The sequence below is a fragment of the Phacochoerus africanus genome, chromosome 14, assembly GCF_016906955.1.
Source record: "Phacochoerus africanus isolate WHEZ1 chromosome 14, ROS_Pafr_v1, whole genome shotgun sequence".
NCBI lineage: Eukaryota > Metazoa > Chordata > Mammalia > Artiodactyla > Suidae > Phacochoerus > Phacochoerus africanus.
The window spans coordinates 51,153,054-51,179,032 of NC_062557.1; the positions used below are offsets into that span (position 1 = coordinate 51,153,054).

Here is a 25,979-nt window from a genome sequence, read left to right on the forward strand (position 1 = left end):
GGGCTACATTTTGAAGCCTTTGGATGAAAAGGCTGGAACGCCACCGGCTAGGTGTCTGTCCCTGTGTCTCTGGTATTCAGGGATTTATTTATTTATTTATTTATTTTTTTTTTTTAGGCATATGGAGGTTCCCAGGGTAGGGGTCCGATCGGAGCTGTAGCCGCCAGCCTACGCCAGAGCCACAGCAACACCAGATCCGAGATGCATCTGCGACCTACACCACAGCTCACGGCAACGCCGGATCCTTAACCCACTGAGCAAGGCCAGGAATCGAACCCGCAATCTCATGGTTCTTAGTCGGACTCGTTAACCACTGAGCCATGATGGGAACTCCTCAGGGATGTGTTTGCAAGGCCTCCTGCCTTCCAGAGGCCTCGGGGTCAGGGTGTGTTAGGCTGAGGTCCGATCTCAGTGGGGCCGTCTGCACCTCATTCCCTGGAAACAATCGCTGTGCAGGAGACCTGAGTTGAGCTTTGTCCTTTTCACTTCCACCTTCTCAAAAAGCGCTTGTCCCTAAAGTCACTCCCTTTCCCGGTCCCTTTGCATGTGTGGCCCTCTGAGGAAGCATCCAAAGGGGATTGTTGAGCCCAGAGAAGACAAGGCCTGGGAGCATATCTTTTATTGTTTTAGCATCTTGTTTTACTTTCAGAAAATTGGGAAACGGCAGAGCTAACAGGGGACACAATGACCCCAAATCCCACCACCTCACAGCACTCTTGGCGAAGAGCTGGCTGTCTCGGAGTTCCCATTGTGGTGCAGCGGAAACGAATCCGACTAGGAACCATGAGGTTGTGGGTTCCATCCCTGGCCTCACTCAGTGGGTTAAGGATCTGGTATTGCCATGAGCTGTGGTGCAGGCTGCAGACACAGCCCAGATCCTGTGTGGCTGTGGCTGTGGTGTAGGCCAGCAGCCGCAGCTCTGATTCGACCCCTAGCCTGGGAAGCTGCGAGTCCCTAAAAAGTAAAAAGAAAAAAACGAAAAAAAAAAAAAAAAAAAGAGTTTGCTGTCTTGCCTCCCAGCCTTTTTTCCCAGGAAGAGGTGTTTTGGAAAGTCACCTATGTTTTACTTTGGTGTAAGTACCTCCTAGACATAGAAACACAGACGCCATCGCTGTCATCGGCACGTCACCACCCCTGGTCCCCTCCACCCACTTAACGGGACACCAGCATACCTGCCAGGAGCCCCTGAGGGACAGGTTCAAGTTTCCCTCCACATTCTTAGAGCCAAACACATACGAAAAAGTACGAAAGAGCAAGAGGCAATTTGGTTGGACCCAAGGAAGGACGAGTGGGTTCTAGAAATCCTGAGTTAAACTTGCTAGGAAGCCGGAATGATCCGAGGCCCTGGAAGCTCTGCTAACACCCCACCCCAAACCTCTCGGGGACACTAGAAAAGTGGCCTGTTTGAGAGCAGGGAGCAGAAGCTCTTGTAAAATGCGATCCCGGGGTTTTGAGAATGTTGTTTGCGGTTCCCGTCGTGGCGCAGCAGAAAGGAATCCAACTAGTATCCATGAGGATGAGGGTTCAATCCCTGGCCTCGCTCAGTGGGTTAAGGATCCGGCATGAGCTACGGTGTAGGTCGCAGACTCGGCTGGGATCCTGCGTTATTGTAGCGGTGGCATAGGCCGGCAGCTATAACTCAGATTCCACCCCTAGCCTGGGAACTTCCATATGCCGCAGGTGCGGCCCTAAAGAGAAAAAAAAAATTTTTCTTAAAGAGAAGAAAGCATGTTCGCTTTATGTCGCGCAGCAAGGCCAGGCAGGAGGGAAAGGAAGAAGGGTCCTAACCCCCCCCCCCCCCCCCCCCCCCGCTAAACAATCAGGATCCCTTTTCCATGCTTTCCTGCAGACGTCTGGTCACACCCTCAAGTAATATCACCAGACATGGCTACCGCATCGACACAAGTCAGTATTCTGCTTTCTTCATTTTATGTGGTTTCCCAACAATTCATATTGTTTTCTTCCTTATGATGCCTTGATTGCAGCATCCTATCCCATCCGGTGGCCCTTATGCAATTTTCTTCCCCAAGTGCCTCGCTGTTTGACTGCTGGACAGCCCCCTGTTTATCTCGCCTTAGGAGTTTACTTCTTTCAGATTATTTCTTTGGCTGGATTTCTAAAAATGATGCTATGGAATCAAACAGTGTGATCACTTTTTTAAAGTATCACTATTTTCTTTTCCAAAGGATTTTGTAATCCACATATGCTACCACTGGCTCCATGGGAGGATCTGTTTCACCACAACTTTGCCACGTTAAGATTTTAGGATTATTTTTCGGTTTTGCTAGCAAATAAATGCAGTTTCTAGCTGGGGCCAGAGAAGCCATAAACTCGGATGGGCGAGCAGGTATGATCAGAGTCAAGTGCTGTAAGGAAACAAATCAGACGACAAGATTCATCTGAGAGCTGGTATGATAAGCTGTCACTGAAGGATGCACGTGCAGAAAAAGGTGTTTGGCTCGCCTTCTTCTTAGTTCTCTCAGACTTACGGTCAAGCTTTCACAGAAAGGAGAAGAGGGATGGACTCCTTGTAAGACACTGCCCTGCCCTTCCTCAGGCACCCATGGACTGCAAGAGGCCACCTCCTCCCCATGCGGCCATTGCTGGTGCTGACATCATCGAGGAGGGCAGGCGGGAACTTTGAGCATACGCAGTGATCATCTGGGAACTGACGGTGAATTCAGCCAAGTGCTGCTTATGTTGACTCACCTGATTTGCAGGTGTAGCGTCAATATCATCGACGTCATGCAGATGCTGGAGATCTAGGTAGAGAGCTGCTCACACCCTCCTTCCACACCTTGCAAAGTCCAAAGCCCTCCCACAGGCTTCTGTGGGTGCCCGGGGAGACTGCCTCATTCCGTGGCCAGGCTCCAAATTCCTGTGAGTGAGCCTGTGCACTGACCCAGGGGTGAAACGTGGCCGATTCCACCACCTAAACAAAGCTGCTCACCAACGCACTGACAGGTGCAGAAGATTTTAGGAATGAGAGGAGAAGTTTCTCACGCAAGAATGCAAACCACTGCAAACTAACAGGGGACAGCCCTCTTCTTAAAATGCCACTGGCCCTTTGGCCACTCCATCCCTAACCATCTTCCACCAGATGCTTCTCCCCCTTTGAACCATCCAGCTGGCTCCCCTTCTTCTCCTCTTCCCATTCTCCTGTGAAACTCCACCTCCTTCTTGCCCACAACCCCAAATCCCCTCCCTCCAGAACCCAGAGGAATTCAACAGTCTCCAGCTCCTACCAGCAAAGCTCATTCCCCGCCCAGCCTGTCATTAACTTGAAAGGCAGTTCATTCTATTTTTTGTTTTTAGTTTTTAATTTTAAGTATAATAATCCATCAAGTGCCTGTTTGGGGCGCAGCAGGATATGGGATCTCAGTTTCTAGACCGAGGCATGAACTCGGGCCGCAGCAGTGAGAGCACCGAATCCTCACCACTAGACCCTCTGGGAGCTCCCAGAGGCGCCTCGGCTAAATCTGACAACTTCTTAACAAGATGCAAAGATTTCCATCACCCCCCAAAGTTCCCCTGTGCCCTTTCCAGTCAGGCCCTTTCTGCCCCCACTGAAACCACAAGTCTGATTTCTATCGGGATCGTTTTCTTGAACTTCACATGAAGAGACTCATACAGGCTGTGCTCTTTTATATTTGACTTCTTTCACTTAATGTAATGTTGTCAGGATTCTCTATATTGTTGTGTGTCAGGATTTCATTTTAAACAGTTTCTGGGTAGTCTTTCATTGTCTGCCTATTCCCTCCTACTTATCCATTCTTCTGTTGTGACACAGCGTTACAGTTTTTGAGCTGACATCGGTAAGTACAACCTGCCTGGATGGTAATCCTGAGAATCTGAAGGTGAACAAGGCAAGAGTGGGCGGGGGGATGGGCTTCCAACCGAGGCGGGGAAAGAAATACAGGGGCAGTGGCATAGACCAGCAGCTACAGCTCCAATTTGGCCCCTAGCCTGGGAACCTCCATATGCCATGGGGGCAGCCCTAAAAAGACAAAAACAAAACAAAACAAAACAAAAGGTTCTGTAAACCAACTATAATGGAAAAAAATAAAAATCATTAACAAAAAAAAATAGGGGAAAGCAGCTGAAATTAATTTTAAATACATTTTAATTAACCCACTATATCCAACATATTATCCTTTTAACAGCTCATCAAGATAAACATCTATTCGTGAGAACTTTTACGTTCATTCTGTACCAAGTCTTTGAAATCCAGTGTGTATCTCACGCTTACAGCACATCTTGGCTCTGACAAGTCACTTAGCTAACATCTAATGCCCAGTGGGTTAGCCTCATGGGGCTAGCGGCTGCTGTCCTGGACAGTGCAGGCCTCGGGGAGGTGGCCTGAGACTCAGACCACGAAGCCCTCAATGGCTGAGAGCAAGGAGCTGGATTCCCATTCCGACCTCCCGTCTGCCTGCTGCGCTGTGTGCAAGCCCTCCTCAGAGACTGTCTCCAGGCCTCTGCCAGCTGCAACTTTCTGCAGCTAACTTCCCACCAACACCTCCCTTCGACCCACGCCTTCTGAACTCATGACTATTCCAGATCATTTCTTTTTCCTGCGAAAAACCCAGATGTGTCAATATACAGGCATGACCATTGGTGGGTTTTGAAGTAAACTAAGGGGCTGGCACTCAGGACTGCTTCTCCCGAAAGAGGCTAAAAGAGATGCGGAAATGCTGGCGAGAGGGCACCATGTGCCATAAAGTGCTTGGGGAAACTTGTTTCATTTATGTGAATGTATGTGTAGCTGTCACCCTGTAAACTGTGTGTCTTACTCTGAGGATCTTGGTTGAAGGGGGAAAAAAAAGCCAATTCTGAATAAAGCCACAGTCCCCGGAATTCCCAGTGACAGACAGTAAATGTGATTTCTGTCACCGACTCCCCGGAAACGCCTTTTGGGGAAGTGAAATTGGGGCTGGGGTGGTGGTTGCTTTTAGCAGATCTCTTGGCCTGACACCACGCAGAACTGAGTGCCTTAGTTTACTGGAAGGAAGAGCAGAAACAAGGGGGAAGGGGCCACTCCATCCCACCACACCTGCCGGGCCTCTGCTTCCCAGCCAGCTGCTTGACACCCTGGGGCGAAGGCAGGAGAGGAGCGGGGAGCCTGCCCAAGGTTGCGTGTCCAGGAGAGGTGCTTTAGGATTAGAACACCCAGCGCCTGAAGTTCAGACCCTGAAACTGCCTCCTGATCTGTATCATTAGAAGGTAAGTCGGCCAACAGCAGAGGAAAGAGGGAAAGAGGCCGGGGCATCATTCATAAATTGGCAGATGCATGTAGCGCCCCCGCCCCCTGCGTGCCAGGTGTTGTTCTAGGCACTAGAAACAGTGGTAAAGGGAGCAGCCGTGCCCTTGCCCTCCTGAAGCCTACAGGCTGGGGTGGGAGATAAACAGTGAGCCAGTGAACCGATGCGCTAACAGACATGTCACAGACGAGTCCGTGGACTCAGGTGGAGGAAAAATGCAGTTCTCAGATTGATCATAACATACTGTCTGCCTCCCGCCCACCCTGCCCAGCGCCCGAGCGGTGGACCCTGCCTAATTCCGAGAGAATGGGTGCTTCAGGGCGTGAGCTCTGAACTTCTTGCCCCCACACACCGGTCCGCTTCTGGGGAACAGCCCACCCCCAATGCCTCGTAAAAGCTGATTTTTCCCTCTGCGCCCAAGAAGGGAGCGCCTGCTCTCTCTCCTAACCCTTATTTTACCTATCCCTTATTTTATTTTGTCCTCTTTCCTGACACCTGCGCCGTTTATAAACACACTGACTCTCAGTATTTTAAACCAACGATCTGTCCTCAGTCTTAGTCCGTGAGGTCCGGAGAGGACCACCAGCAGGGAGGACGAAGCCCAAGAGTCTTCCCGGGGCTTTGCAGTCCTGCAGGAACTTCATCCTGGTATCATCTCCAGTTATGACTCCCCTCTGAGGTCTCTGGACAAGATTCTAGGATGCCCCTGTGCCTGCCAGCGCCCAGGGAAGCAATCCTGAGGCTCCATTGAGGTCATTCACACCCTAGTAAAAATCAGTTCTTCTTCCTTGGACACCCAGGCCAATGAGTTTAATGGAGGGGAAGTGGGCAGAGGAGGGAGCAGAGAATTTTGCTATGACGGGAAGTGACTTGATGGATTTCCAGGCAATGTGGCAGGAAAACAGGAGAGATCTTTGGGTTCAAGGAGCCCTTTATACTGCCTTTCATGCTCCCTGACTGCTGCTGCTACTGCCTATGAAGGTTGCAGGGAACGAGTCCCTGGCTTCCTCACCTGCCCCAGCCGGGGGCAGGGGTGGGGGTGGGGGTGGGGTGGGGGAGGCTCTGCAGGCTGGAGGGATGAAGTGTTCCTCCCCAAGGCCGGAGAACCAACTGGAGTGCTTGCTAACAATGCTGATTCCCTGGGAGTACGCACTGTGGCAGGGTGGGTTAAGAGACTGACCATAGTACCTGGGTTGCTGCAGGGGTGTGGGTTTGATCCTTGTCCCCAGGCAGTGTGTTAAGGATCTGGCATTGCTGCAGCTGTGGCACAGGTCTCGACTGCAGCTTACTTTCATTCCCAGCCCTGGGAACTTCCACATGCCATGGGTGTGGCCATGAAAAAATTATTTTTTAAAAATGCTGATACCAGGAGTTTCCGTTATGGCTCAGTGGAAACAGACCCAACTAGTATCCATGAGGACTTGGGTTTGATCCTTGGCCTCACTCAGTGGGTTAAGGATCTGGCATTGCTGCAAGCTGTGACATAGGTCACCGACGTGGCTCGGATCCTGAGTGGCTAGGGCTGTGGCATAAGCAGGCAGCTACAGGTCCAATTCTACCCCTACCCTATGCCTACTTCCATATGCCTTGGGTGCAGCCTTAAAAAGCAAAAAAAAAAAAAAAAAAAAAAGCTAATTCTTGAGTCCCACACCAGACCTACAAATCAGAATTGGGAGTACAGGACCTAGGGCTCTGGTATCTGCATCTTAGCAGACTTCCCAAAGCCCTGTCTTGGTGCTCACAATTTAGAGCCTTAGTGTCAGAAAGACCTGGGTTTGGCTTCTGATGTTTCTGCTTACTAGCTCTGTGACCTTGAGCAAGTTAGTTGAGCTTTACTTTTTTCTTTTTCTTTTCTTTTTCTTTCTTTTTTGGGGCACATTCGAGGCATGTGGAAGTGCCCAGGTCAGGGATGGAACCTACGCCATAGCAGCGACCCAAGCTGCTGCAGTGACACCACCAGGTCCTTAACCTGCTGCGCCACAAGGGAACTCCTAACTGAGCTTTTCTAAGCCTCTATCCTTTTATCTATAAAATGGGATTATAAGTATGATCTGCCTCTTAGAGTGGTTATGAGGACGGAAGGACCCCTGACACATCAAGTACTTGTAACTCATGGTAAAGTAGCACCAGATGTGTGTTACTTTTTGAAAGTGAATTTCCATGTTGAGGTTCTTATTATTTGGAAGAAGCTAAAGACGGAGGTTTTGCCGCTACTGGAAGTCCTTGACCAAGGATTCTGCTTTCAGTTCTGTTATGAGAAGAAATGCTTATTGGCTTGGTGTCAGCCGGGCAGAATAAAAAAGAGCAGGAACTTCATTTAGCACCAGACTGGGCTGAGCTGCAATCTCAGTCAATTACTAGCTGTGTGGCCTTTAGCGGATTGCTTAATCTTGCTGAGTTCTATCTTTTTATCTGCAAAATGGGGGTGATCATAATAATACCCCCAACACCAGGTTATACTAAGGATTAAGTGACAAATGTAAATCACTGGTTCTCAACACTGGCCTCCCATTAGAATCTTCTGGAGAACCTTAGGAAAGCAAAAGCAGCCAGGTCTCCAGTTGGGAACTTCTCATATTCCTCAAGGTCTCGTCCCTGGGCCTGACACCCCGAGGTCCTCAGTAACTAACAACTACAGGCAGCTCCCAATGTTCCTCTTCCGCTTCCTTCTTCCATCCATGGTGGCCAGCAAGTGCCCTCCTAGCTGACAGGAGCCGAGGTCAGGCCCTGCAGCTCCCGACAGCCGGCCCCTCAGCTGCATCTGAGGACTCAGCCCCTCACACTCCCATACCCTGGCCCTGCTGTGGTTTGGGGTTGGACCAGCTCTGGGGCCACGCTGGCCCCTACCTTCTTCTGGTCTACACTGGGCCAAGGGCCCCCACTCTGCCTTATCTCTGAGTCCAAGTCCTGCCTTGAGACCCTTCCTCTGACCTCAGACTCTTGGAAATGAAGCTTTCCCTTCCCATGTGGCCGTCACCTCCCAGAAGTAGAGGCTCCTGTCTGTCCCCAGCTTTGTGGGACAGATCCTGGCTGCTTCCTCACTGGGTCATCACGTGGGGCACTGTGTGACAGACTTCTTGTCAAAGGTGGAAGAATCGCCACTGATATTTTTCCCTTTCTTTCTGGAGACAGCAATACAAGGCAAAAAGAAAGGTTTTGTTTGTTTGTCTTTTTGCCTGTTCTAGGGCCGCTCCCATGGCATATGGAGGTTCCCAGGCTAGGGGTCTAATCAGAGCTGTAGCTGCCAGCTTACACCACAGCCACAGCAACACCGGATCCTTAACCCAATGAGCAAGGCCAGGGATCGAACCCACAACCTCATGGTTCCTAGTCAGATTCGTTAACCACGGAGTCACGGCGGGAACTCCAAGAAAGTTTTTTCTTAATGTATAAACACATGGAACCACTTTAGCTACAGTCATCTTGATTGGCAGTATGAGTATGGAGAGGCTTGTGTGGTGGCCCCACTCACCCCAAGATGTCCCCATCCCCATCCCCAGAACCTGCGAATATGTCAGATTCCGGTGCAAAGGGGCAGTAAGGTCCCAGGTGGAGGTGAGTCGCTGATCAGCTGACCTGGCCATGGGGCAATGATCCTAGAGTATCCGGTGAGGCCAGTGTAATCACAGGCGTCCTCATAAGTGGGAGGAGGAGGCCCACGGGGAGGTCAGATGTGACCAGGGATGAACTAACTGTCAGAGTGAGGCCACACTGCTGGCTTTGAAGGTGGAGGAAGGGGCCAGGAGCCAAGGAAAAGAGCGACCTCCAGAGGCTGGGAAGAGCAAGGGCATATGGCTTCTCCAGCGGAGTCCCCTGCCTGCACTTGGATTTGGCCAAGAGCCATCGTGTTGGCCTTCTGAGCTCCAGAACTGTAAGATAACACCTCTGTGTTGTTTTAAGCCAGTACATCCGTGGTCAGTTGTTAGAACGGCCAGAGCAAACAGATAGAGTTTGTTTCTAATAACCACGGCTGCCCGGGCTCCAGCCTTGTTCCAGTGGGGAGTGGCCTCCCTCGGTGATATTTCGGTCCAATTCCAAGGCTTTTTCAGTTACTTTTGATTACTAAGCAGACTCATTTCAGTTTTAAAAACTCAGCCATGGTCGTTTTCACATTTCCGTCTTACCTTTGACTCAAAGCTCCCCCCGTCGCCCCGTGAAGGGAGCAGAAGGGCCACCCACCCCGTGCCCTACGCGGCCCTCCCCCCGCCTCGCTTCCCTGGCATGGGGTTGAGGAGGAAGGACAAGGACAGACAGTTTCTCAAAGGAAGTCTCCCCTCAGGGGGCCGGTCCTGCCGACCAAGTTTGTGGGGTTGGGTGAGGACTTAAGCCCTGGCCCAACAGGTCCAGGGAGGTCCCCTGAGAGACTCGGCTGCATCTTTGGGCTGACTGCCAGCATCCTGTCATGCAAACGTCCCTTGGCCCCCATGCTCCAGTAGCTCTCAGGATGCCTGTGGCCCACGACCGTATCTACCCCAGGCCTGCCAACGACACAGGTGGCATTCAGCTTCCATAACTTTCCAGGGCCCGAACTTGACCGTGCAGCCTTGAGACACTCCCCACTGGCTGTACTCCCTGCCATCTCTCCCCAGAGCCCCTGACCCCTCTCTGGGGGCACCTTGTCATTAAACTACCTTGGTAGCCCCGAGAACATCCAACTGGGAATGGGATGCGGTTCTCGTGGGGCCTCTTCTCTCAGCTGCCTTCTTCCCCAAAGACAAGCTCTTCTTGGTTCTGTTGAAAAGGCAGCTCTCAGCAGTCAGTGGGGACAAGCGATATTTCTCTGATCTTCGAATGTGGGAAACTTGGGACTTTAATGCTCCACCGTGGGCCCTGATCTTTCATTCTGGGGACCCCCTTGGCCCCCTCACACTACCATATCACCACCACAGCAACATACTCCTTTTTGCTTTTTAGGGCCGCACCCGCCGCATATGGAGGTTCCCAGGCTAGGGGTCCAATTGGAGCTACAGCTGCCGGCTGACACCACAGCCACAGCCACACAGGATCTGAGCCGCATTTGCGACCTACACCACAGCTCACGGCAACACCGGATCCTTAACCCACTGAGCGAGGTCAGGGATCGAACCCACGGCCTCATGGCTCCTCGTCGGATTCATTTCCGCTGCTCCATGGCAGGAACTCCCAACACTCCTTTTATAGTGAGATATCCTGACCTCCATTTGGCCTTTCCTGATGACTTGAGGGCCGCCATGACTAACAACAAGAGAGGAAGGCCTATGACCCAGAGAGAAAGTGTCTGCCTTCCCTCCTGCCTGGGTGACCTGTTCCAGGCCACCTGCGCTCCGTCTCAGCCCCCGTCTAGAAAAGGCTGTGATGATGAGGACGAGAAAGCACTTGCAGGCTGCTTGGCACACTGAACGTACACAAACCGTCTGATGGCAAATCAAACCTACTCCATTCGTAAGAACAAAACTGCAGAATACCTACCCCCCTGCATAGTTCTGAAAAGTGACCCAGAGTTTCGCTTTCTGACGTCGTCCTTCTTCCTCTTTCCTCCCCAAGAATCTGATGAAAATCAAATTTCTTTGAACTTGAAGTCTGAACAATGGTAAGCTACGCTATAAGGTTGATTGACTCTTTTTTCAGTGTTATCAACGTAAATGCAAAAGTTTTAGAAAATCAAGGAATTCAGAGGCTTTCTAGTGGAAAGTTAGAGCTGCCTGCCTCCCACTTTCTTCCTCCCACCCAGTCATGCTCCTCAGATGCAATAGCTTTCTCCTCTGACCTAGTTGGTGTTTCTACAGCTCTAAAGAGTATGTTTATGTTTCCTGTTGGAGCAATCCTTCAAGAATAAAAGAAAAAGAGATAGAAAATATGAGAGGAAAATTAGACTAAGAGAAAAGAGAATGAGAGCCCCCCCAACAGATGAATGGAGAAAGAAGATGTGATAAATACACACACACACAATGGAATATTACTCAGCCACTATAAAGAATGAAATAATGCCATTTGCGGCAACATGGATGGACCTAGAGATTATCATACTAAGTGAAGTAAATCAGACAGAAAAAGACACATATTATATCACTTATACATGGAATCTTAAAAAAAAAAAATGATACAGGGAGTTCCCATTGTGGTATAGTGGAAACTAATCTGACTAGTAACCACGAGGATGCAGGTTCAGTCCCTGGCCTCATTCAGTGGGTCGGGGATCCCGAATTGCCAAGAGCTGTGGTGTAGGTTGCAGATGTGGCTTGGATCCCGAGTTGCTGTGGCTGTGGCGTGGACCAGCAGCTGCAGCTCCGATTCGACCCTAGCCTGGGAACTTTCATATGCTATGGATGCGGCCCTAAAAAAAAAAAAAAGATACAAATAAACTTATTTACTAAACAGAAACAGACTCACGTAGAAAACAAACTTATGGTTACCAAAGGAGAATGGTGGGGAGGGATAAATGAGGAGTTTGGGATTAATATATATACACTACTATATATAAAATAGATAAACAAGGACCTACTGTATAGTACAGGGAACTATATTCAATATCCTATAACCCATAAAGGAAAAGAATTGGAATAAGAATATATATATATTTTGAATTGAATCAATTCAATTGAATCACGTTGCTGTACACCTGAAACTAACACAATATTGTAAATTAACTACAGTTCGATGCTAGTAAATAAATAAATAAAAGAATGAGAAAATGGAGGAAAAGTCTATCCATCCATCTCTCATTCCATCTATCCTTGTATCTACGTAAGCATCAATGTTTGTATGTGTGTATGTGTCTAACTGGTTCCCCAGAAGTAAAGAAGGTGAGATTTCAGTTTAGATTTGTTGAACAAAGATGCTGTCTTCCGGTATGTAGAATCTTTTTTTTTTTTTTTCTTTTTAGGGCCCAACCCGTGGCATATGGAGGTTCCCAGGCTAGGAGTCCATTCGGAGCTGCAGCTGCCAGCCTACACCACAGCCACAGCAACACAGGATCTGAGACGCATCTGTGACCCCCACCACAGCTCACAGCAACGCCGGATCCTTAACCCACTGAGTGAGGCCAGGGATCGAACCTGGATCTTCACAGATACTAGTCAGATTCGTTTCCACTGAGCCATGACGGGAACTCCTGTGGCATCTTCTTAATTCCAGTGCCCTTTGACCTCACTGAGCCCTGCAAAACTAAATTTCACAGGCCCCTACTGAGAGCCAAGTTTCTATTCTCCACGGGTTTCCGAATTCCCTTTGGCCTCCTTCCTCTCTCACTTTATTCTGTGCACCCTGAAAAGGTGATCAGCCACAAAACCTCTGCTCCGTGTTCACCTGGGGAGGGGGACCTCCCTGGTAGCCGACACTTCATTCTCTTAAGGGTAAACCCCCAGCACACCTACCGACATCAACACATGACAAAAACACAATGCTGAACGCAAAAGGGAGCTGCAGAACCATGTTTATGGAAGAGTACTCGTTACACACGGTGGGATTCGCCACATGTAGCTTTCTGAATAGCCAAAGAACATTACATTGACTGAACCAAACCTTTACAGAAGAAATGAAGTTTAGAACTAAAAACCCAAATCATTACGCAACGACCTAATAAATGAAGACACCATGCCAGGAATCCAAACACATGTTTAAATAGTAAGCCAAGTCAGAAGGTCTTTGCGGTAATCATGGTTTTAGCAGCAGCCTCATTTGGCCCCGGTTCCTCGGCCGCCTGCCTGGGTCCCCACTGATACTGTTAATATCGCTCCAAAGCATGAGTCAGAAGCGGCCTCCATCAACACGCATGGCTGAGTTTCCATTGGCTGAAAGGTGACAGAGGAAGGTGATTCTCACATAACCAGGACATGTCAGGATATTGCCCAGGCTGGCTGGCTTGCTTGCTTGCTTGCTTGCTTGCTTGCTTGCTTGCTTTGTCTTTTTTTAGGGCAGCACCCCACAGCATATGGAAATTCCCAGGCTAGGGGTGGAATCAGAGCTGTAGCCACCAGCCCATACCGCAGTCACAGCAATGTGGGATCCAAACCACGTCTGCCACCTACACCACAGCTCACGGCAACACCGGATCCTTAACCCACCGAGTGAGGCCAGGGAGTAAACCCATGTCCTCATGGTTATTAGTCGGGTTCGTTACCGCTGCACCACCATGGGAACTCCAAGAATATCTTTTTTTTTCTCTCTCTCTCTCTTTTTTTGCCTTTTCTAGGGCCACTCCCGTGGCATATGGAGGTTCCCAGGCTAGGGGTCTAATCGGAGCTGTGGCTGCCGGCTTACGCCAGAGCCACAGCAACGCGGGATCCAAGCCGCATCTGCAACCTACACCACAGCTCATGGCAACGCCGGATCCTTAACCCACTGAGCGAGGCCAGGGATCGAACCTGCAACCTCATGGTTCCTAGTTGGATTCATTAACCACTGAGCCGTGACAGGAACTCCTATTTTTTATTTTAATATCCAAATGGACTAGCAAAGTGCCAGTTCCACAGAGCGGGGGAGCCCAGCCCCTCCCCAAGACCTCCCTGAATCCCCAGAGGCTACTTCTGTGGGTCTGTCCTGCAACCTGCTCCCCACTGCTGCTTGCAGCCTGGCAGCGGCTGTCCTACATGTCCATGTGTCACGCCAGCTGGGAAAACCACTGCACACCTGTCATCTTTCTCCAGGCTTTGCTCATGCAAGCTTTTGTTGTACAATTTCATTGAAGATTTGATGGGAACAGAAGATCACAACACAACACTATTCAGGCAATAACTGGAAAGCGACTATTACACATGAGTTGCCTATAAATCATCATTTTCCACTGGGGGACTTTCTACTGATGTTTCAACTTTCTGCTCTCTTCTTCCCTGCCACCCTCCATCCCCGCTTTATTGAGATGTAATTGACATATAACACTGCATACCTCGAAGGCGTTCTGCGTGCTGAGGCGAGGTGATCACTGCATAATGATCCCTCCCATAGTGTTAGCCAACACCTCCATCGCATAATTGACCATTTCTTTCTTGGGGGGAGAACATGTGAGATCTACTCTCTGCGTGACCCTCCCTCATTATGACCCCCTTCCCAGACGCTCCTCCTCCCTGTCAGCCCCCAGCTTCCTGTTACTTTTCAGTTTGCTTTGTACCTACCTGTTCCTTCTCCCTCTGACCACGCCTCTCTCAAAGAGACTCGCCGAGGTGTTTTTCTAACCCCTACCTCAAAAAACAAACAAGTCCTGAAAATTCTGTCTCCCTGTGATGAATTAAGTCTACATTGCTCCTTTCATATAAAAACAACTGCAATCAATTATTGTCTTAAATGGCATTTCTGGCATTCCTGTTGTGGCTCAGCGGGTTAAGAACCCGGCATCGTGTCCATGATGATGTCGGTTCGATCCCTGGCCTTGCTCAATGGGTTAAGGACCCAGTGTTGCTGTGGCTGCAGCTCCAGTGATGACCCCTAGCCTGGGAACTTCCATATGCTGCACGTATGGCCATAAAAAGAAAAGAAAGAAATGGCATTTCGGAATTCCCCTCGTGACTCAGCAGAAATGAATCTGACTAGCATCCATGAGGACGCAGGTTCGATCCTTGGCCTTGCTCAGTGGGTTAAGGATCCAGCATTGCCATGAGCTGTGGTGTAGGTCACAGACGCGGCTTGGATCCTGCATTGCTGTGACTGTGACGGAGGCCAGCAGCTACAGCTTTGATTGGACCCCTACCCTGGGAACCTCCGTATGTCACAGGTGTGGCCATAAAAAGACCAAAAAAAAAAAAAAGAAAGAAAGAAAGGCTTTTCCCCTCCTGCTGCACATTTGACAGTTTACAAAAGAGCAGTGATTATGTCTACAGCTTCTAGAGGACCTAGTAAGTACATGTCTTACCGCTGATCCTCATAAATTCCCTGTGAGGTAGTGGTTGGTGTCACTCCCATATTGCAGAGGAGGTCAGTGGGCCTGAGGTCTCTCAGCTACTAACCTGCAGGGTTTGACTGAACCCATGCTACCTGGTCCCTAAACGGATGGAGCTGCACCGCGTGGTAGTGACTGGCCCGGCCACCCCAGGGAGCCTCTCACTCATGCCTCATCCCTTTCTCTCCCTTCTTCTCAGGACCCCATGGCAATGGATTGGTGGAGGGACAATTTTTGGCTCATCTTGGCTGTGGCCATCATCTTTGTCTCCGCGGGCTTGGGCATCATCCTGTTCTGTGTCTGTAGGCGTCTGCTTAGACAAGGTATGACCGTCTCGAGAGGGCAGGTGGAGGGAGGTGGGAGTGGTTATCAGCGTATTCAGGCTCCTTTAGGGCACAAAGCTTCCTTCTGGGCCTGCAGAGGCTGAACTCTGGATTGAGCATCATGCACTCTGGGTTTGAGTCCTAGCCCCACCACTACTGTGTGTCTCCGGGCCTGAATGTCCCCCTCAGCATAGTGAAGGGAGGGAGGTGACCCGATCTCCAAGACCTGTTCTAGCCCCACGGGTCCGAAGGAAAGCAGCATCTGTTTCAAGGCATACAATGATCTAGTCCCGTCTCTCTTGAGTGTGGCCGCTGGTCATAGCATCTTACCTCTGGGACTTGAAGTCCATGGAATGTTAGAAATTGTCTAGATTCCAACATGCAACTTATATACATGTTGTAATGTGAGATATACGCAGCTTTTCATATGTTGATCATTCACCAATAAGGCAGTTTTTAAAAAATGTCTTGAGGCATGAAAAATGGACTCACTTCATGATCCATATGTTTAAGCATTGTGAATGCTTATTCTAAAACCATACTCTGAATTTTCTGGCATTGTATCTGCCTTGGCCAGAGGTTCTTAGCATCCTCAGAAATAAATAAGCAACGTTCTGGAGGATGAATATAGTTTTAGATCTACAAGTGGGGGTCTACAATTCATCTCTGAAAACATGAAATCCTTGATGCAGTGTTTTCTTAAGATTCTAGCCCTGCAGATGATGACCTAAGCCTGGAGTATACCTGGGGATGGTAAACATACTGGGAGGTCTAGCCGTCTGCCCCTGGGCAAACCTGGGCAGGCAACCCTTCACCATCAGGAAGCTGTCCCCCCATTGCATCTGGACACAGCCTCAGAGTCCTGCTGAACTAGTGAGGAAAGATCAAAGCTGCTTAAGAAGCGAAAACTTTTTGGTATTCTTTTCTATCTCTTTTTAGGGATAAAATTAAAGTTCAGAGAGAGGCAGATCCTTGGCTGAGGGCTCCTAGGAATTGGTGGCAGAGCTGGATCCAGAACTTAGCTCCCCTGGACTCCCAGATCAGTGGTTTTTCTCCTCCACTCCTTGATGGAATTAATTTCTTTTTTATTTTTACATAAAAAAGTGTATTCTGGCTCCTATAGTCCTCTATCCATTTGACTTTTTATTTATTTTTATTTTTATTTTATGTATTTATTTACTTTGGTCTTTTTAGAGATGCACCTGCAGCATATGGAGGCTCCCAGGTTAGGGGTCGAACGGGAGCTGTAGCCACTAGCCTACACCACAGCCACAGTAACGCCAGACTCTTAACCCACTGAGTGAGGCTAGGGACCAAACCCGCGTCCTCATGGATGCTAGTCAGATTCGTTTCCACTGAGCCATGACGGGAACTCCTCATATGCCTTTTTAAAACATTTCACTTTTTAAATTTTTTTTTTTTTTTACTTTTTGGCCACACCTGTGGCATGCAAAAGTTCCAGAGCCAAAGACTGAACCCATGCCATAGTTTCGACCCACAGCAGTGACGACACCAGGGCCTTAACCCACCATGCACCAGGGAACTCCAACATTCATTTTTCTTTTTGTATTTTTGGCTGCACCTGCGGCTTGTGGAAATTCCTGAGCCAGGGATCAAACCCGTACTGGTGACAATGCTGGGTCCTTAACCCTCTGCACCACAAGGGAAGCCCAATATTTCATTTTTAAGATACAGGCAAAAGTATGACCCTGAACAAAAACTACCTATTCTCTTTTGCCTTGACCCCCTCCTATGAACAAGCAAATTATAATGAATAATAACTTATATGTCCAGGATATCACAGTTCACAAACTGCCTTTCCCATGCTTTGTCCCATCGCCTTCCACCCACACATCAGGCCACCCATTCGACCAATATTTCTAAGCGCCAACTGCGTGCTAGGTAGGCACAGTACGAAGCAGTGAGGAAACAGACACAGCCCACGGTGGCTTAGTGCCCAGGCTCTGTAGTCATACGGCTCTACCACTTATTAGCTCTGTGTCCCAGCCTGAGTCTGTTTCCTCTGGCTGGTTCTTCTTCCAAGTGTCCTGAGCCCACCTAGTCTCTGATCCCTTCCAAACTCTAAAACTCACATCTTTTGCTAATTCTCCCTAAACGAATATGTTTATTTGTTTCCTTAGGCAACAAATGGGCAGTTGCCAAGCCCTTGAAGCAACAGCAGAGGGATGAAGAAAAGACGTATGAGTAAGTGTGTGGGGGGGATCCTTCTGCTTTTTGATGATGAGAACTGCCCGTCTACTTCCATCCTTGCGCCTACGCCGCGGTGCTAGTGTGACTTAAGCTCCAGGGAGATGTCCTGCCTGGTAACCCTCCCCACTGTGAGGGGAGAGGCCTCAGGGCTGTGGGGGTACAGGGCGCCATCTGGCTCACTCTGCTTCCAGGCACCCCCTCGTCTCGTCTAGTTTGATAGAGGTCACAGGTCTGGTGCTGTGTTCTTGGCCCACCGCTTGGGGCTAAGTTTGCTCATCTTTTCTTTAGGTGGATGACAGGTATAGTCCTCCAAAAGCCATGGTGCTAAACAAAAACATGCTATTTACTTTTGTATTTCATGTTACCTTTGAGGCTCTAGGATTGCTATCTGTGTTGGGGGTTCCCAAGACCGCCTTTAGGCTGGATTATTTGCTAGAAGGACTCACAGGACCCAGAAAAGGTGATGGGTTATTACCGCAAAAGGATACTGATTAAATTCAGCAAAGGGAAACAGCATATAGGGTGGGGTCCAGGAGGGGCCAGGTGCAAGCCTGCAGCTGTCCTAACCCTGGGGAAATCACACAGACAGCGCTTAATTCCCCCACATTGATGGGTGACACATTACCAACCACGTTCCAAACCACACAAGCCTTGGTTTCTAGGGTTTTTACTGGCAGGAGTCACACAGCAAAGAGCATCTGCATGACCTACTTGAGCTACCCTGGAGGGGTCTCCAGCCCCTCCAGAGGCCACACTGATACAGCATGACCCAGGGTCCCAGGCAAACACCGTGGGTATTCACCATCAGTCACACTGTTAGCCTAAGCTATCTGGCTGGCCCAAGGCCCCGGTATACACATGCAGCATAGTCCAAGGGTTTACAGATTAGCTCCCAGAAGGTGGTCAAGGGATGGAGGCACCATCTAAGTACTTGCTTTGGCAGGATAGATACTAAAACTGGAATGATACAGAGAAAATGAACGCGGTCCCTGTTCAAGAATGACATGCAAATTTGTGACACGGTCCATATTTTTTTGCAACTAGAGATTATCATATGAAGGGAAGTAAATCAGAAAGAGAAGGAAATACCATATGGTATCACCTATATGTGGAATCTCAAATATGTCACAAATGAACTTGTCTACAAAAGAGAAACAGACTCACAGACATGGAGTACAGACTCGTGGTTGCCAAGAGGGAGGGAGTAGGATGGACCGGGAGTTTAGGGTTAATAGATGCAAAGTATTACATTTAGAATAGACAAACACCAGGGTCCTACTGTACAGCACAGGGAACTATATCCAACCTCCTGGGATAGACCACAATGGAAAATAATATATATTGAAAAAAAATGTATATATAAAAATAAATAAAATGTATGCACTGTCTAAAACAACATCTATGCCTTTTTAAAAAATGAATTTGCTGGGGCTCCAGGGATCCAGCAAATGACAGACCTCTTCCTCACCAATTCTGATCCCCTTGAGGAGAAGGACAAATGTGCCATGGAGTTAGATAACCAGAATATTGCCTCTCTTGAGAATAAAAGTGGCATTGCAGAATGGAGCTCTTCTCCATGGCCAAGTGCATTTCCTAATGCAAAACCGGACCAACTTTCCCCCACAGGCAGCCCTGGACAGCTTCAGGTGTCCCCCACAGGGCAGGGCTCTTTCTCTGAATGGCAAAGACAAGCAGAATATATGCCTTCTGCAGTCGGGTAGGTTCTGCTGGAGAAAGTGGGAGAAGCTAGACTTTTCCCAAAGTCAGCGAAATGTCTCTCCTCTCCTGAGAAGAGCCACAGAGGGGTGGAGAGAGGCCACTCATGGAGCTCTTGCCACGTGTCCCCTCTTCCACTCACCCCAACAACCTAATAATGCTTATGCATTCCCAGGGGACTTAACCACACATGGGAGGCCAGAACTGGGCTCAGAAGAATCGAGTCCCAGTGTGGAGATCAGGGTACCTGGGGGAATGGGGAGTCTGGGTAAGGAGTATTCGTAGAGTCTATCTTTTTGCTAGAATTTCTTACTGAAGTATAACATGAATATAGAAAAATGCACAGCTTTAGCGTCCCACTCGATGAATTTCCACAAACTGAAGAGACCTGGTAGCTGGCACCCAGATCAAGAAACAAAATTACCATCACCTCAACCCCACATGTTCTCATTCAGCCATTGCATCCAAAGGATAACCACTATCTGACATAATCTAGGCTCATTTTCCTTGTTTTTATGTTTTATATATATGGAACTGTTCAGTCTATTTTGTTCGGTGTTTGGCTTCCTCTGTCCACCATTTTTTTGTGAGATTCATCATGGGTAGTTGTAGATGGATCGGGTTTTTTGTTTGTTTGTTTGTTCATTTGGTTTTGTTTTTGCTTTTAGGGCCGAACCCTCAGCATATGAAAGTTCCCAGGCTAGGGGCCAACTCAGAGCTGTAGCTGCCGGCCTACACCACAGCCACAGCAATGCCAGATCCAAGCCGTGTCTTTGACCTACACCCCACACCTCGTGGCAACAATGGATCCTTAACCCACTGAGCAGGGCCATGGATACTAATCCTCATGGATACTAGTCGGGTTCATTACGGCTGAGCCACAACAGGAACTCTGATTGTTCATTCTTGTTGCCATGGGGCATCCCACTGGGGGCGAGAACCATGATGAAGGGGTCCATTCTACTGCTGAGGGGTGTTCGTGAAGTATCTGGTTTGGGGCTGTTATGAATAGTGCTGCCGTAACATTCTAGGAATGTGTCTTTTGGTGATGACCAGAACATATATACCCAGTACTGCTGTCACATAGTGTATGTACATTTAGCATGAGGAGGACATCTTTTTACAAATCCAACTACATCGGCTGTAGGGAGTTCTCTGGTGGCTCAGTGAGTTAAGGATCCTGCGTTGTCACTGCTGTGGCTCGGGTTCAATCCCTGGCTGAGGAACTTCTGCATGTTTTGGGCTCCACCAAAAATAAACAAACAAACAAACCAAAATACACCTGCTGCTTACCTGCCCCTCCTGACCCACTCAGGTAAGCAAGGATGATGAGCTTCATGCTCTAAATGCTTTAACTTCCTACCCCCAAATCCAATTGTTCCCTGGGCTCAAGGAAATGGTTTCTTTCTTTCTTTTTTTTTGGTCTTTTTGCCATTTCTTGGGCCGCTCCCACGGCATATGGAGGTTCCCAGGCTAGGGGTAGAATCGAAGCCATAGCTGCCCGCCTACGCCAGAGCCACAGCAACGCGGGATCCGAGCCGCATCTGCAACCTACACCACAGCTCACGGCAACGCCGGATCGTTAACCCACTGAGCAAGGGCAGGGATCCAACCCGCAACCTCATGGTTCCTAGTCGGATTCTTAACCACTGAGCCGTGACGGGAACTCCAAGGAAATGGTTTCTTTAGAGTGCCATTTAGAAAGGGAAGGAAATGCTTTCGGTTTTTAGGGATCAAAATTTGAGTGTTCAACTCTGTCCATGTTCCTTGATGTTTTCCTTTATTCGGTAGGCACGAGCAAAACCAAACACTAACTCCTCTTCTTCCTCTCTCTCCAGGAATGTTACCGACCAGTTCTCAGTTCAGTTACCCCCTCTGCCACCCAGGGGTATGCTTTCTCCAGAAAAAACCTGTGAGTATATTTTGCGGATAACCATCTCATTCAGGACAGGATGACAAATTTATCTAGGTGTCTTGGTCAGCTCAGGCTGCCCACAAAACAAGAGCATAGACCATATGGCTTAAAGAACAGCGATTTTTCTCACAGTTCCGGAGGCTAGAAACCCAAGTGCAGGAGTTCCTGTTGTGGCTCAGTGGGTTAAGAACCAGACATAGTGTCTATGAGGATGTGGGTTCTATCCCTGGCCTCACTCGGTGGGTGAAGGATCCAGTGTTGCCCCAAGCTGTGGTGTAGGTGGCAGATGCAGCTCTGATTCAACCCCTAGCCAGGGAACTTCCATATGCCGTGGGTTCAGCCCTAAAAGAGGAAGAAGAAGAAGTCCAAGGTCAAGGTGCCAGCCGATATGATTTGGTTTCTGGGGAGGACTCTTCCCGGCTTGCAGAGGACCAGACCCTTCTCTCTGTGACCTCACGTGAAAAGGCAAGAGCTCTCTGGGGTCTTTTTTTTGTTTTTTGTTTTTTGTTTTTGTCTTTTTAGGGCCACACCCATGGCATAAGAAAGCTCCCAGGCTAGGGGGCGAATCAGAGCTGCAGCTGCCAGCCTAAACCACAGCCACAGAAATGTGGGATCCGAGCCACATCTGCAACCTATACCACAGCTCACGGCAATGCTGGATCCTTAACCCACTGAGCAAGGCCAGGAATCGAACCTCACGGAGACTAGTCGGGTTCCTAACCCTCTGAGCCACAGTGGGAACTCCTTGTGTCTCTTCTTATAAGAGCACTAATCCTATTGGATCAGGGCCATACTCTTATGACTGTATTTAACCTCAGCCCCTTCCCTGAAGGCCCCATCTCTAAATACGACCACACTGGTGGTTAGAGCTTCACCATGTGAGTTCCGTGAGGACACAAACACCCAGTCTGTAACACTGGAATCCGCAGGTGGTAGCAACCTGTTTTTAAAGCGATGGATTAAGAAAAGGGGGAAGAATAAGTCCCGATGCTCCCAATGTTCAATGTGTGAATTCATATTCCAATTCCTTGCAGCGTGGGTATAAAGGACCTTGGGGGTGTCAAGGACCTTGGGCCTCTCACATTTCTTTTTTTTTTCTTTCTTTTTTTTTTTGTCTTTTTGCCATTTCTTGGGCTGCTCCTGCGGCATATGACAGTTCCCAGGCTAGGGGTCGAATCGGAGCTGTAGCCACTGGCCTACGCCACAGCCACAGCAACGTGGGATCCGAGCCGCATCTGCAACCTACACCACAGCTCACGGCAACGCCGGATCCTGAACCCACTGAGCAAGGCCAGAGATCGAACCCGCAACCTCATGGTTCCTAGTCGGATTCGTTAACCACTGTGCCATGACGGGAACGCCTCTCGTTATTTCTTATCAGAAAAATTCTGACGGGTCCCTTTGACTGGAATCTTCTTCCTCTGGTTCTACACAGACTGGCTTGACCTCACCCTTTAGGGGTCAGCTCTAATGTCACCACGTCAGAGAGGCCACTCCTGACCATCCTATCTAAGGAAATGCTGCTAATTTTCTTTCTGAAGCTTGTGGAAATTATCCCCCATGGTCTTCTTGAGTTATCCTTCATTTGTTCATTATCTAGTTCCTCCAGGAAACAGGCACCTCTCGTGTCTTGTTCACCACTGTTTATCCATCCCTAAGAACAGTGCCTGCCGCTTAGTAGGGAATGAATGAAAAGGTTTTGATCGAAGGGATAATTAATAATGTTAGCGAACACGTACTGAGCAGGTGCTGTGTGTCAGGCCCCATGGTAGGCACCTCATAGGCACCGTCTCAATCCTCATGACAACTCTATGAGGCAGCTACGTTGCTGGAGCCCTCAGACAGAGGAGGACAGTGAGGCACAGAGAAGCTAAGTGACTTACCCATGGTCACACAGCTAGTGATGGCCTGAACATGAACTTGGACCTAACTGTAGGATTTGGCAGGAGATGAAATGGTGGGTCATTTTCCAGGTTCTCTTACGAAAAGATAAGACAGTGGTGCAGAAGTTCCAGGCCCCATCAAAGGAGGAGCTGAGCTGTTTCATTATCCTCTTCTCACCACGTTCATCTCTTGGCTCTGTTGCCATCCTCCACCAGTTCCACCTTTTGGAAACATCACTGCCCCCTTCCTCCTTAGGAGAGAGATTTCGGACCTGAGCAATTGGATAGTTCTGGAAAGCAGGGTTAGTCATTGTGAGGGATGTGCCCACAAGGACATAGGGTTTGTATCACTTCCTTAGGAGAATTAGGATCTGAAGACACAACGCTACTCATTTGACTGCCAGCTCTGGTCAGCCTCTCGTCTAAGCTTCTGCTTCATGGGTCCCACGGCAGGGCAGTCTTAGGCAGGGACATGGGAGTCAAGACGTCTGACCAATATTGGCCACTTACGCACTTGGGTGAGCTTGAGGCCATCAGGACTGGGCCTCTGGTGAGTTTCCTCTGTAAGATGGGGAGCTGGTCCACCAAGAAGTGAAACAATCACTGAAACCCATGAAAATCAGGCAGAGCCACTTGGTCAAAAATATACAAACACGATAGCTTTGCATCTAATACCTTTTTGTGTATTCTAGCCCCACAGGAAACCCCAAGTCTGCCACCAGCCGCCTACTCATCGGTAAATAAAGTTCGAAATAAGAAGATAGTTGCCGTCCCGAGCTACGTGGAGCCTGAGAATGACTATGATGACGTCGATGTCCCTGCCAGGATGGAAAGTCATCATCTTGAAACAGCCATTTCTTCTTTTTGGCAAGCGGAAGAGGGTTCCCACAACTTGTTTTAAAACCAAGAATGGTTGACCATCAGTAGGTATCTGGGTCCCGAAAGCCCGGGGTCGTGTCCTGGAGCTCTGTAAGATAAGCACTCTGGACTCTGAAGAAGCGTCTGCGATGAGATGATTGCAGCCCGAGGAAAGACGCCCAGGCTCAGCCCCTGAGGATGGAGCTGAGACAGGCCTTGAGCTTCTGCGGAGCGAGGTTCCAAGCGGGGGACCCCTGAGTTGCGCGACCCCCACCGGGAAGAAAGCCCCTCAGTGCCCGGCTCTCTGATCCCTTTCTTTCCCCTTTCATGTGGTTCTAAGAGGTCTGGGCGTTGACTGTGCAGAGCCTCCGAGCTCCCATCCCCAGCACAGCCCCCATCAAACAGGTGTCTTGCCCACACCATCCCCACCCACCTGACCCAGAGGGGGGCCGTGGGTGGTCGTTACAGCTGAGCGCGCTCGGGTGCGTCATGCCTTGTGCGTTCTTCAAGGGCACAGGGATGCTTTCCGTTCTTGAGAACCCTCCCCACCCACACCCCAACCCCGCCCAAAGCCCAGGGCCTCTCTGTGACGGCAGCCAAGCTGACCACAGAGATCCGAGTTCTCATCTGGGGTTTTTCCTGTGCTTCCTGGCTGCGCCCTCACAATCAGCAAAAGACAGAGGTCACCTTCTGGACCAAAGGACAGAACTTATCCGTAAAGGTGTTATTTTGCAATATGTGTATTGGGGGAGCAACAGGGAAATTGGGTTTCCCTGGAAAAAATCATGGGGAACAGGAAGGAAGCGGGTGATTAAATGGCAGAGTCCAGATGAGAGTTGGGGGGAATGATACCCTCCTCATAATTTTCATTACTGCTTCTTCCTTGGGTAGAGTTCTAGGCAAACAGCCGCAGGCCCCTCCCTGCCAGCTCCCTGTCCCTGAGCCACGGCTCTGAGTGCCAAGGGCTGCAGCTAAGGAGATGGGGGCGGGGGCTGCTCTTCTGGTAAATAAGTACCCCAGTGGGGTCACCGAGGCCCGAGTCAGCTTTTTGCCTCCAGAACCTCATCAGCCCCTTCAAGTTGGTCGGCTAGAGCCCAAGGAGGACTTCGCACGTGCTAAGGAGACTCAGAAGATGCTGACGTCTAATCCCCAGGAAGCTTGTGGGGAGAGCACCACGACCTGTGAGACAGCCCAGCAGTGACGCTTGGCCTGAGCTCCTCCTCAAGGGATGGACAGTGTGTTCCTGCCACAGTCAAGCTTCCTCCCCCGACCACTGCTGGACCCATGGGGACACGCGCTTCCTCCCCCACGCTCTCTTTCTAGACTCCTGGAGACTTCCAGCTTCCCAGCATACTGCCTTCTTTCGGGCCAGTGGTTCTCCAGCTATGGCCTTAGGGAACTTTGGTATTTGGTGAGGCAAAGAGAGGACTCATTTCTTAAATTGTAGAGAGAGAGGGAAAAAAAAAAAAAAAAAAAAGAAGGCTAAAGGAGAGAAGTGTTTCTCACACGTGTGCTTTCCTCTTATACATTTTCTGTGAACCACCCGCATCTATGACAATAAAAGCAAAGACCAGGGCCACGTGAACGTCTCCTTGGTTTCTGGGCCATCTCCTGGTTCTCCTCCTGTCTCTGTCTTTCATGTGAGCCCACCAGTCTTCAAGGCCCGTCTTTCTCTGGGTTCTGTCTCTGTCCCTGCCCTCATCTCGCTCCAAACACTCATGAATGACCTCACCGATGGCTCACTGCTAAATTCCCAGTGTCCAGCTCAGACACATGGTACGCACTTAATATAGATTCATTGATTGTTGAACATTTATGGAGGATCTACCAGTCTGGCAAAACAAGCAAATTGTTTTTCTCTAGGTGTGTGTAACTTGGTTGAGATGTTCTATGGGGCACCTGTAATAAAACCATGTGTTCTGCCAACAAAGTTGTTTCCAGTTTGGATGAGAGAAGTAAATA

General features: G+C 49.3%; 2 protein-coding genes and 1 non-coding gene across 3 annotated transcripts in view; 2 read left to right on the forward strand and 1 right to left on the reverse strand.

The window, feature by feature from the left end:
- LOC125115129 (uncharacterized) overlaps window positions 1-25,979 on the reverse strand; it is a 114,156-nt gene that overhangs the window by 38,181 nt on the left and 49,996 nt on the right. The window lies entirely within an intron of this gene.
- SCIMP (SLP adaptor and CSK interacting membrane protein) lies at window positions 4,940-25,634 on the forward strand. The gene is made up of 5 exons (XM_047758940.1): window positions 4,940-5,223; window positions 15,311-15,434; window positions 17,576-17,639; window positions 21,200-21,273; window positions 23,852-25,634. The coding sequence occupies exons 2-5, from the start codon at window positions 15,317-15,319 to the stop codon at window positions 24,058-24,060; spliced, it is 465 nt and encodes a 154-aa protein (XP_047614896.1). The 5' UTR covers window positions 4,940-5,223; window positions 15,311-15,316; the 3' UTR covers window positions 24,061-25,634.
- Window positions 18,573-18,679, forward strand: LOC125115394 (U6 spliceosomal RNA). Its single transcript, XR_007132101.1, has one exon. It is a non-coding gene; the product is annotated as a U6 spliceosomal RNA (small nuclear RNA).